General features: G+C 32.3%; 1 protein-coding gene across 4 annotated transcripts in view; it reads left to right on the plus strand.

Annotated features, from left to right (window-relative positions):
- The window catches only part of LOC128214750 (uncharacterized), a 35,854-nt gene that overhangs the window by 10,584 nt on the left and 11,341 nt on the right, over positions 1–13,929 (plus strand). Inside the window, exon 1 of one of the 4 annotated variants that reach the window (XM_052921380.1) lies at positions 3,835–3,991. The exons of 2 other annotated variants lie outside the window; for them this stretch is intronic. In XM_052921380.1, coding sequence (XP_052777340.1) covers positions 3,898–3,991 — 94 coding nt within the window. In that variant the 5' untranslated portion in view covers positions 3,835–3,897. Of the gene's footprint in view, positions 1–3,834; positions 3,992–13,331; positions 13,473–13,929 lie in introns of those variants that run through there. One more of the 4 variants, XM_052921382.1, reaches the window with a different exon arrangement.

Genomic DNA, 13,929 nt, shown 5'->3' on the forward strand with positions numbered 1-13,929 from the left:
TGTTCTGATATTTGCGCCAATAGATCTCAGTTAAGCAAAATCAGCCTTACAAGTGTTCTCTGTAAACAAAACATGTTCAGAATAACGTAACATTTATTTCGAAAACAGAACTGGAATAACTTAAACAAATTTCTTTAGTTTATGCCTTTTCAGAAGTTTTCTTTGTTGAAACGACAGACAAGTTTATGTTCGAGTTCAATTTTCGATATCTACAGGGGTAATTTTCCCTGTATTTTCCGTAAATTGTCAAATCGGTCACTTCCTTATTTTGTATTTTAGTCCCAATCTTTGAACAATTAATAAATACCTAAATTGAACATTATGGATTGTCAGTGGCCGACATAAAAATGCAAACACGGAGTATATATGGTATTTACTACTGACACTACTTTAGCAAGAAAGCCATGATGGAACTATACTTTGAGTAGACTGCTCTATGAAAATATCTTTGGTAAGATCATCCGAATAGATATACATAATAGTAACGAACATAACTTCCCAATTGGCATTGGCCCACAGATAAATATTTACTCCTCAACCTTGTTTCCTTAAATGAACTGCCGTTTGGCAGTGGCGATTTTTTTCGATTCGGATATATAAATATAAACATTGAAAATTGTTATCATGTTATCGTTTGTATAGTGTCAGGAGTCCACAAACACTTTTATTTATTAATTATGACATGTTTACTGCGTTGTTAGCACTAGCCTTTCAATTTTACGTTAAAAAGCGATTTAACGTTTTAACTATGTAGTGATTATTTCCCTCGTTATTGTGACGTAATATAATAAACTGTTAAACGGATTACTTTACGTGTTTTAATATGTCAAATCGTTCACGTACAAATTGTTTTGTCGCAATTTATGGCCAATTCATTCCGATTGGGTTTAGCAATATTACGCCTATAAAGGCTCATAAAAACAAACCAGATTACCATTATATATTATTTCATATTTCGTTTCATACATGAAAGGACAATATATAACGAACAAGTAAGAGCTTAAGTGGTTTTGTTTTCATTCCTTTCTGTCAAAACATAACGAGAGGGCACCTGCAAAATTGTTTGCAGTGGCATAAGAAGCTTTGTTGACCAGAGTTTAATGAAAGAGATAAAGCCTGCGTTGTAATGGATTAAATGCTTGTTTTGTGCTGGATATTGTTTTAGTTACAATCTAAAATATGAAAATGAACAGTTATCAAAGAAATCACTATTCAATATGGTACACTATTTTTCGGTAAACACTAGTTTGATCCATCTCTTCTATTCAAATCTATTAATTAGTTAACAACTTAATGAAAGACGTTTTATTGTGTTTGTAATTATGTATCAATTTAATACATATAGAATAAACACGCATAATGATATGATGTGAACATTGATATTAATCATTCTGATGAAGTATTGGGACCGTTTCATTCCTGAACAAAGATTGATTTCTCATGGGAAATTATAACAAAAAAATATTTTGTGATTTATTACCAACACGGATTAGTGTTTCGTTTGTACATTTAAATTGTTTTGTTGAATAAAAAATATTCATGTAAGATTAATCTAATTATAATGAAATGAAATATTGATAGAACTTTGCAAGGCCGTCGCAATAGTTTAGCATCATTGCGTAATGTTGCATGTGAACATGGATACATAAACAATTAGAGGCCTACGTAGATGAAGGTACCTCACTGTGGTTTGATAAAAAGTTTAGAAGTCCTACGCAGATAAGCAGTACCTGCCGCAGATGTTATTATCGACGAAATACAGTGTACTGCATAAAATATTTAAAATCCAAGCGAAGTCAAAGATTGCTATTCAGATATCATAAAACGACATATTTGGCTTGTTTGATGGCAGCTTTAGGCTTGTTTAATGACATACTTGTTTTGTTATATGGCAGTATAAGCCATGTTAAATGACAGACAATGATTCGTTAAATGTAACCACAGTTTCATTGCAAGCTCAAGCAAACGACGGAAATGTGTTGTTGTTATATTCTAAGATGCCATATGCAGAATTGTTGCCTTCTTATGTTAAAACTGCTCAGCAACACTTCTGTTAAGATACGGCTCAACTTTAAATGATTGTACTTGACTTGTTTTGGGTACGTATGTATCGACAAGACTTTAGATATATTGTTTTAAGAACATGTGTTTGAAAGGGCTTGAAGAAAATAGATCACCAATCAAATTCTGGTAGATAATCATGTGGCGTTGTAAGCGACGTAGAATGCGCTATGTTTTATTAAAAATCAGAAAAATTGCATTTGTGTTTAGTTGTATTTATGACGTTAAATATCACGTGGTATACAAACACTATAGTATAAGAAGTAACACTACTTAATTTAATCTGTTTTTGAAAATATTCTCGCCTTCGATTTTACCTAACCGCATTAGCTTTATCTATAGGATTGGTATACTATAACCAAATATATATAATGGTGTTATTTTAACGTTCTATAGAAAAGAGAACAGCCCGAAGTGAGAACACATTACTTTGACTCACACAGATTCTATGTTCAAAAGTTAAAAGTGTGCACCATAATAGTTTTGGATAAAAAACATCCGGGCCAATATTTTCAGAAAGACTATCAGTAGGACTTTTTCGTCGAATGTTCTACTTTCACAATACTGTCTTTTTCCAATAACAATCTCTCAAGAATAATTCGTTTTATAAAATATAGTCATATTCAAAGCGTTCTATGGAATTTAATCAGGCAAAAATCTGTATTAAGACTCACTTCTCATCTACATACAATTAAGTGCAAAAACAATATATTTCATTGAAGGGAAGAATGATAGGGCATAATATATAAATCATTTGCAGACCTTGCTAAAAATCTAAATGTACAACCCCTAGGCTTTCAAGGAAATTTCTCTTTTGGATCATAACTTGCAGTTAATTAGGATTTAAATCAAATCGATAACTCGTAACATGACGTGAGCAGTCAAGTCACTCAATCTCATATTTGAATGGTATTCTTCCAGCATTGTCACAGACAAAGCGATTGTGCAGGCTTGCGACGCCAATGCCATTTCCGACAAAAGAACAACAAACGGAATTGATAATGAATGCATTGCAAGAGAAAAACAGTAGAAATATCCTTTTCGAATTCACTACTCTAATGAATACAATCTGCAGAATCTACAGAATTAACCACCGTATAGTTATAAAAGTACTCCCTGAAACGAATGGATACAATTTACAGAAATGAGGTCAACCTCCGCGTAGGAAATATCAATAAAAGAATTCCATGCAACCAATGGATACAATGCACATAAATGAGGTCAACCTCCGAGTAGGGGAATTTCAAAAAGTATTCACTGCACATAATCGATACAATGTACATACATGACCACGTAGGGATATTTAAAAAACTATTTTGCAACTAGACAAATCACGTGATGATAAAACAGTCCTGCGACCTCTAGGTAAATTAAATTTATTATGATGAAACTTAACTAAAATAATCTGGAAATATCTAATGAAAATGCAAAGCTAAGCAAAATATATTTCTAGACTTTTCTTAGAGCCACAAAAATTTATTTTTTGCATTTTTTCGCTTAGCATTTTCCGCTTCAACTGCTGCTCTCCAAACAGATTGTCTCAGAAATAAATACAGTCCGTTGTGTAAGATTTGCGGGACCTATGTGTGAATATGAATAATTGAGGTAATTACACCTTGATACCACCCAGAAATAATTAAAAAGTTCTGGACTTCAACAACATTCCAACGGAATGCACGTCTCCTATATTGCCTCGAAAGGCGTTTCTATTGGAAACATCAAACATCGAGTATTCGCCCTCTGTTAAACTGATAAACGCATGTGAGCGCAGCGATAGCTCCACATTGTGGTAATGGGAACTGGAACTATAGCACACGATCTGTTGATATTGTGACAATGCTGCCATTAGCATTAGTGCTCCAGGTACAGGAAGGCGAGGGTATGCAGCTTTTGTTCGCTTACCTCTGTGCATGTGGGATAGTTTCCACGAGTAAGTTTCACCTTTTTGTATTTAAACTTTGAAAATAACACTTTCTGGGATATGTTTTTTTAATCCGTTAAATAAGGTATATTCGCGTTTGTCTGTTATCAGTGGTACAAATCTATTATATTTTACTTATAATATTATACCGTAAGAAAGTGCCTCGGACAGTGCGTGCGTTTATCCTCTAAACGCTTTTAAACTTAAGTTTGTTTTCATCCCGGAAATCATCATGATGAGTTATATATGAATAAAAGCACGAGATAAAGGCCTCAAACTGATTGCAAAGAAATGAAGCCCTCTTATCGAACCATTTTTTATGGTCAACAATCTGAAATAAAACACATGCTTAAATGCATCAAACTTTATTTAAAAAAAACATAAAAAGAAACCCTTACGAAGGAAAGTATCACAAATATACAAAAATCGAATTTGTTATTGCCCAAATTCAACAAGTTAAGGAATGGGTGTTTTGATTTGTTTATGGTGATAAATATTTTACACTTTGCGTACAGTTAATGTATTATTCCCATTGTAAAGGCATTCCGTATGGTGTTTAACTTAGATTAAACATGTTTACAGAGTGTTGGGGTTGTAAAGGTCTGCCCGCACCTATTGGCTGCATGGCTTGAATCAACACCATTTCCCGTACATTGTTGAACGAGGTTTACACGCAAAGAGATTATTTTAGTACCCTCCGTACTCCTCATATTTAAAAAATAATAAAATAATAATGTTATATGATAACGATGAATAATACTTAAATCGTTTCACAAGCGAGAGAAGACTTGAAAGAGGGTTAAGTCCCGGTCAAATGGTGGTCGACCAGGTTCTTTGTCCGTCACCTTTCACCCAGGGGAGGTTCAGGTGCTATCCGGCTTTAAACGTTTATCCTCCCTTTTATCACAATACTTAGATATTCAAGTGAATATTATTATTTTATGTAATCCATTATGTTTCTCTTGATTGTTATGTTTCAACGGTGATGATACTTATCATTACGGCATTATACTTACTCAAAACTATTGTTTTCACGATGTAACGCTTCAGTGACCTTCTCTTCTTGGTGAAGCATGAGCACCCGAAGGAATGATAAATTGATGTTTTTTGTTTATGAGTCTCTTAAAGAGTAATCCAATTTTGTTTATATCGGAATTAAATTAAACAGAACTAGTTCTTTATCTCTCTATTATAAATTGTTAAACATATAATGTACCGTAATATATTATGATGTTCATTAGTGTGTTTTGTTTTATGTTTTAATTTATTGGATTTATTTTTATTTTCGCCTGATACTTTTCACATACACGTTGATATATTTCATGCTCTTTAATATGTGTGTGTTGTTGACGAGGTCCAATGTAAAAGTCTGAAGTATAAAGTACAACATAACCTACATCTGTAATGAAAACGGTACACGCACTAACTGCCATGTCATTGCTTTATTTCCCTTCAATAATGATCTGGTTATTGTCTCCTGGGGGAAATACATCAAACAAATTTCCTTCCCTTATGTGATTGGCAAAGCTAGATTACGTTTACGTATTTTTTAAGATAGGACTCATTCAGCAATACAGCTTGAAGAACACACTAAATAATGAATTGTTTGCATAGTGAGAGCATGAGATACTATCGTATTATTTTAGTAGTAATGGTAGACATATTGAAAATATCTTGTAACTATAGATGATGCGCTTTAAGTCTTTCAGAAATAGGTTTGCAATTTGGACTAAGTGCAACGCTTTGGACTAGCCGAATTCAGTCATTTTTTCCACGTCTATTTTTTGTATGGACATGATTGTTTGCCCTTTGCTTAAAGTCCATCACTTTAGTGCGCATCATAAAAATGCATGTCACAATATAAATTTGAATTTTGGTCATAATTATGAGACCAAATCTTATATTATTATTATTATATTAATATTATCTCGTAATTAGGTTATTCTATTAGATAATATCCCCACTAACTGTGTTTGTTTATTTCAAAATCTATTACAGTTATGATAAGTTAACACAGCCTATGGTACTTACACTTGAGAAATTTCAACGGTTTGTTAATAAAAAATTGGAACTACAGAGGTTGCCTCTTGTAGTAAATTCAGTATTCTTGACAGATGTGTGTGTGTTTTTGAATAGGTGTGTTTATGTTAGAGTTCAATTTGGGCGATCTAGAGCAATTCGGCGACCGAGGTATCCCGCTCATTTTTCTGTAGATCGTTAAAATGGGACTCTAACTTACTTGTTGTTAGCTGTTCTATTTGTTAGAATCGATCTACATTAAATGAATGAACATATAAATGTCATCGATTCACACAAAAATGAAGTAGGCCAATGTGACCTATGATCAAACATTTCAATACATGCACATGTACAAGTCATATAATGCAATATGAACACCCGTATAATAAAATAAACTATTTAAAAATAAAACGCAAAAATGTACAATGATATAAATCATTATTAATTATATTGTGAGACATAATAGTATATTACTTTCAATTAATAAATAAATAGTTCAGCTCAAAAACACACCAGAATTACATATTTCACTGAATGCAATGTACAAAAATATACTATATATACAACAATATATTCTTTCGTATACGGTATATGCTGTTCTGTATGGCCATAACACTAGCCTACAGACAAACACTTGAAGCAAGCCTAATGACGTCTGAAACAATAGTTATCCTAATATTTATGTCTATTATTAAGCAATAATACACTTTTGGCAATCAATTTGTATCGAGACTAGCATGATCGTACGATTTTTCTGAATTGATTTTTGAACGGCAAAAGTAAACTAAGCTTTACCGAATGCATTTTATGTAAACACACTGTACACAATGACATTCATAAAATATAAAGGCAGTCCAACGAATAGAAAAACACAGAATCAATTGCATGGGTAAACTGCCGTGCTGTTCAATAATGGCTTACATAAACAGAATATTTAGTTGCATAAATTATTGTCATCACTGTAGCTGCCGGGTAGCTCATTTCTGTTTTTTAGTTGCATTAAATAAAAGATCCGATTAAATTGATTTATAAGATGTTTAAAGACGTCATTTATTCAAAGAAATCAATCGGTCCTCAGAAATTGAATAAAAGAACATACTGCTATTTATATATATGTTCTCTTGCACACTTATCTTATCACAAATCTATGAATAAATGTGAAAGTATTCTGCATATTTAAAGAAAACATATTAAGACTAAGACACTTAAGACATACTAATTACCATAAGAATGCAGAATTTAAACAAAGAGCATAGCTTTATGGTAATGATTATGAGAGATTGTGAAGAAATTTATACGCTTTTGTTAATTTCCGTCAGCCTATATGGTAACACCAATAGGTTCGTGCTATCATGACGTTTTATAGCAATTAATTAATATTAATTAGCAAGATTTAGAAAACACACAGAGACACATTGACTGCACAGCTCAAAAAAAATAGCATTTCATATCGCCATAGTTGTCGAAATGTATTTTGCTTTACATAAGATGTATGTCTATTAAGAAATAGATTGAGATTCGCGGCCAGGACACACTATTGCCAGATGTGTGCGATCGGTAGTTTCTCCAGAAAAAAACTACAGAAACAAGCTCAGTAGCCAAATGTTTAAACATAAACCCCGTTTTAAATGGCACAGGGTCAACGCCAAAGACATAGAACACACAAAAAAAAAAAAATCACAAGCAAGAAACATGGAACAACAGCACAAAACTCCACAAACAACACAGTGCATATATACTATATAAAACACTAGGTATGTTTATCAAATTTACAAATTTGACGTTGTTTTCAAGATCATTTTTGTAGACCTAATACAATTGGATGTACACAAACTTGATCATTCAGATATTGAAATACATTAGTATTTTATTTCTTGCATTTGTAAGATAACAATTGCTTTGTTGCTTTTAAGAATATCACACGCATTCAGATTAATCACGTTTTTTAATGGCAATATATGCGTCTAAGGTCAAGAAACTAGTCAACATAACATCAATCAGTTGTGTGACTAGAATTCAGGACAAACAAGATGTGGGCAGTTAACGACCGTATAGCAATAAAAAGAGAAAACATACAAAACATCGGATATGGGGTGTCGACATCCGTCTTATAAAGATACGCAAATCAAGACAAATAGATATTTTGCAGACGCATACAGGTATAAATTCTTGTTTGTGTGTGACAAATGTACTCATAGATTCGATATCGTCCAAAATATCCCAAAACGAAAACTCGTTTATATCGAACAAGCCATAAGGTACCAGTAGAAGGTTTTGGTACCTTTTTTATTAACCCAAAATATATTACCGAAGGTCTCCATGCAATACATGTTCCTTAAATTAAAATAAATGACGAAAAAGTAGCTTATCTGTGTGCCGAATATCTTCGGGAAGCATTTGCGTGTGTCGCATAACCGCGTGTTGCAAAATACGAGTACACTTCGCGTTTATAAAAGTTGTTTGGTAACACCTTAAAGCAATAGCGTGTACTTTTTCAAGTTCAATTTTAAACATGTTTTACACTTGCAAAAGAACGGCTTTACATTACCAAATTCTCTAATTCAAATTATAGTAGTGAGCTTCGCTGGTAACAACCACTGCGTAATCTACAAATAAAAATAACTCTACGGAAAATAGACATAAAACATCAAATCATCAAGTTCCGCCTTAAATAACAATATAGTTACTAATATTTCAAACTAATCCTCAAGAGTGCAGATCAGCAATGTCAGGAACATGACGCAATAAATGCTATTTAAACGTCTCTAAATGACAATTAACTGGAGAATCCGAGAGACATCAAGCAAACTCATTATGTTTACCTGATGTCTTCAGCTTTTCTAAATCTTTAATACGACGTAATGTACTTGGGAAGAAAGGTCAGACTTGAGTCAAAGATCTATCAGACTTAACCTATTAAATTGTGATAAGACGAACGCCGTCCAAGCATTCAGATTAAGAATATATAGATTTTTTAATTGTTCAGTTACGATTTTCTTATTCGTCAGACCATTTAATTTTGGTTTTGGTTTTAATTGTTATGCCTTTAAAGACGACCATTGTGTATTTTCGGATCGCGACCCTTCCGCTTAATTTATTATGCATTTTGGTAGAATTTCAGAATAATTGCACAACTGTTATTAATTTATTATGAACTATTAAATATCACTATAGTTTTATTAGTAAATGATGCTCTTATGCAAATCAACTGTGTTTTAAGAAAGAACTTAAGTGTTCAAGCCCTTATTTCTAAATCATCATGAGTCATTTATAACTGAATTAAGTTTAGTTCAATATATATGTGTTTTGATGTCAATTGTGTAATAGTAATATTCTTTAGTATTTTGGATTTTAAAAGGAAATTATCTTTATGCATTTCACGATAAACGTATTGATTTATTTGATAAAATGTATATAAGTAAGACATTTGGCTTTATGTTATAATTTGCTTACGCTTGATACGCCTAATAGATTTCGAGCTATTGAGGCCAGGAGCACCCGTCTCAAAAATTGTTTGACACGAAATATTAATATCAGTCAATGTGAGAATTATAACTGATCGTTAAAGGAAATACTTCTTGGGGTTAACTTCACCGGAGAAGAACTTCATGTGATTAATACGATCGAATTCAATCTGATTTTATGGACTGGCGATAATGAAGCAGGGCTAGTTAATCCGTAATAAAAGAAATCTTGATAGAATTTCCGTTTTTTTACAAGTCTTTCACTGAAATGATCTCATCACTTGAGAATTTTGTAATATAGATACAAATTCGACCGTTACAAAATCAGTTAAAGAACACCGAATTCCAACACCTCAATAAAATATGATAAAACAAAATGCATCTTATTATATTTCTTTATACAATATACAAACCGATAAAACGTTCGGACGACAGCTGTGTCATGTTTGTCTTTATCAATCAAATTGCCTTTTCAATTTTCTTTGATTCGTACTATGTTGAAGAGAAATCGAGATTTGCTCTGCCAGAAAATGCAAGAAGTAAGAAACTATCATATTCTTTGACTACTGGACTTGACCTGTAATTTTCAAAGTATTATTACAAAATGGGTAAGATGATTCCATATTAATCAGTCATCTCTATTTAATGTGAGATGTATATCGGCACTATTCCGGAGACACGGGCAGAAATAACAATAATCAAACTGATGACAATATTGTTTTGATGATAAGCCCTCGATGGTCTTCAAGTGATTCTGACAGTGAGTGATGACTGATTACTCATGTATCATGAAACAAACTCTAAAACTTCAAAAACTGTTTTCAATCCAATGTCCATCCGTGTTTATTTTGCATACGCATATGGCCTTTCAAATATTTATTCTGAAAATGGCGAACGGTGTAATTTGGTAATGTATTCATGCCATGAATAATTTAAAAACACAATCGTGCATTAACTGTTATGTAGGAATATACATGCATCAAGAAAAGTTCATTGATGAATTTCCACTTAACTGTCTGCGCTGAAACACGAGTAAACTATAAAAACATTTTAAATATATTTTCTACACGAGCCGGAGTAGAAATGACAGCTACGTGATTATTGATTAAAACTATGCGTGAGGGGCGTCCCACGGGTAGAAGCAAAGCAAACACTTTTTTCAAAATATTTTTTTTTTTTATTAAACTAAACAAACTGATATCAGTGCCATTAAAATATACACAGGGAGAAAACATTAATACTGATTGTTAAGATAATTATACAAAGGTTTTCCCAAGCCGCTCGTTTATGAATTTATGTGACCACGTTCACGGAAAACGGATTTAATTCATTTGCATTAAAGATAAACACAAAGAGGAAACATTCTTAGTAAATATTGAAATAAGTATGCAATGTTGTCCCAAGCAGATAATGGCTCCAACGATGATTCACTTCACAATATTTGACTTCAGGGTTTGTCCCTTTATTTTTAATTGTATTATTCATGAACAAGCTTTGTGCAATTTAACACCAATTTAACTGATGCAGATTCCAAAGCATTCAATTTAGTTTAAACATATTTATTTTACAACGATTGTGAAACAAGTTATTACAACATTATATTAATCACTCTCGTTAGCATTCAATTTAACAAACAGATTTAACGAAGCTATGCAAGATTATTGATCGTGAATATGAATTATATATGAGTAATTTCGTATTGTCCAATAACAACATCAAATTGAGTTTCATTTTAGACTGTTCAATAAATAGAATACTCAGAACTTATCGATCAGGGATTATCAGATATTGTATGAAATGCTATTAAACAATCGCTCTTAATACTAGAAATCAGCCAATTGTATAGAATGTTGATTACTTGTGAACAGTTTCTTGCTTGGTTAGTTTGCAATGTAATTGATTCTGTGGTTCATTTGATTTATACTGACTTACAAGAAAGGAAATTGTTCACATATCTCAAACAGACGTCAAACCGTACATTATCCTAGAAGAGAAGAGATATTGATTCATAAATATTATGTTAGTTTGCATCACCTTGTTCAATTGTACAAATGCTTGCTTTCATAGATCTGAGTGAAGCAAACTCTTGCATAAAAGGATTATCTTTCAAAAACGAGTTCAAAATAAAAAATGCCTGTAATACTTTCTCGAAAACGTTATTTTTAATTTATTATCACTTCGATACTGTGTATGATGTGAGTTTATTGGAAGCAACAAGGAATGTGGGTCTTTTCTTCTAACAACAAATCTGGAACAATTGAAATGAACATAATTTAGTTTACGCTATTTTAGTTTTCTCTCTTAAAACGGTACATTCAAGTTGAATTTACTTTAAAAAGAGCAGCACATACTTGGACTTTTTAATGGGAAATTATACAAAATATGGTTTATTTTGTTCTTCTTTGCCAGATGAATGTAACGTTTAAATATTTATGGATTGTAACAGTTTTTCTGTGAAAGGTCGCTGTGTTCTATGTCTTTGGCCTGTGCCTGTGCAATAAAAGGGGGTTTATGTTTAAACGTTTGGCTACTGAGCTTGTTTTATGTAGTATTAACATAAATTATGAAATAGAACATTGACATACTTTTGCATAGCCGGTGCAATAGTCTAGCAACTTTCCGTAATGTTCTATGTGTACATGTAAATACATGCATTAGTGCTGAGCGTTTATGAAAGTTTAGTAGTAAATGTTTGAATATATATACAAAATTGGTCCTACGTAGATGAAATGTACCTCACTATCTTACAGGAGTCATACACGCATTAAGAGTTCCTGCAACAGTTTTGTTATTATCAACGACATGCAGTGTATTGCAATTATATCTAAAATCCAAAGGAAGTCTATTCCTATTTAGATATCATACAGCTTTAATCGGAGTCATGCAAAACACCGGTCGTGATTGTATGTGAAGTCTTAACCGTTGCGTAATACAGAAATTAACCGGAAAATGACTTTGCACACAATACGAGCAGTTTGTATTGAACACTGAAATGAAATACCAAGACTTAAGCAAACTTGGAGAATCAAAAATTTATAAACTGCGAGTTTAAGCACTCATCCGAAATAATAATTGTATGCTACTTTTCGAAGATTAATCTGTGTAGTCACATTTGTATTATGAAATGGCTGACAATCAATCATATGTTTAAAATTTATGGTTATCCACAATGATAACTGGATATAACCATTCATTATCAGACACTAGAGTGTTCAACAACGTTGTTTCCACATATATTAGGACGTTTCTTCTAAGTATATGTTTCCAGGTCAACTTAGAAGGAATGTCCCGCAAGCAAGAAATTGAGTATGCAGCCCGTATTGTTTAAAATTCTCACAATATCCTATATAAATTTGAAATTTATTCATGATACATGTTGTTTGAAATTAAAACTATAAAAATGTTGTCAATGAATTGGTAAAACGATTTAAACTATTTCCATAACATCTCCTATAAATTCATGACAAACATTTAGTAAAAACAACATAAATTTGGAAATATCTAATGAAAATGCAATGCTAAGCAAAAGCTATTTCGATACCTTTCGAGCCACTCAAATTTACTTTTTGCATTTTTCTCTTTACTTCAACCACTGGTCTACAACAAAAAGTTTCTGACCTGAATGCAATCCGTTGCAGCCAGATTTATTACCAAAGAATCACTTGCTGGACCTATGTGCGAATATAAATAATTGAGGTTATCACACCTTGATACCGCCCAGTAATAATTAAAAATATACCTTGATTTTAACACACAATCCAACGGAATGCCCCTCTCCTATATTGGCTCGAAAGGCGAATATATTGGAAATATCAAACATCGAGTATGCGCACCCTGTGTAACTAATAAAACCATGTCAGCGCAGCTATAGCTCCACATTGTGGTAATGGGAACTGGAACGATAACACGCGTCTGTTGATATTGTGACAACGGTGGAATTACCATTATTGTTCTAGGTATGGAGCTTTTGTTCGCATACCTCTGTGTCTGTGGGATAGTTTCCTCGAGTAAGTTTCACCTTTTTGTATTTAAACTTTAATCTTTGTGTTTCAGGGAAATGTTTATAAAATGCGTTCAGTAAGCAAAGTTCGCTATTGTCTCGCAAATACCTCAAATAATGAAATGAATGCAAAGAAATGAAGCCCTTTTGTGGAACCTTTCATATTTTTTCAAAGTCATCAAACTGAAATAAAACACATGTTAAATGGATCGAAGTTCATTAAAATTATAAAAAGAAATTTTTACAACGTAAAGTATTACAAATATTCAAACATCAGAGGAGGTTCAAACTATATTACTTTCCGCCTTCCAAGCGTTTATCCCCCCCTTTTATCACAATACATTCAAATAAAAATTATTATTTTATGTAATCCAAATGTTTCTCTTGATTGCTATGTCAATTTAATTATGTTTCAACGGTGAGGATACTTATCATAACGACATTAAACTTACAAATAAAATTGT

This window comes from Mya arenaria, chromosome 13 (assembly GCF_026914265.1).
Source record: "Mya arenaria isolate MELC-2E11 chromosome 13, ASM2691426v1".
Taxonomy (NCBI): Eukaryota; Metazoa; Mollusca; class Bivalvia; order Myida; family Myidae; genus Mya; species Mya arenaria.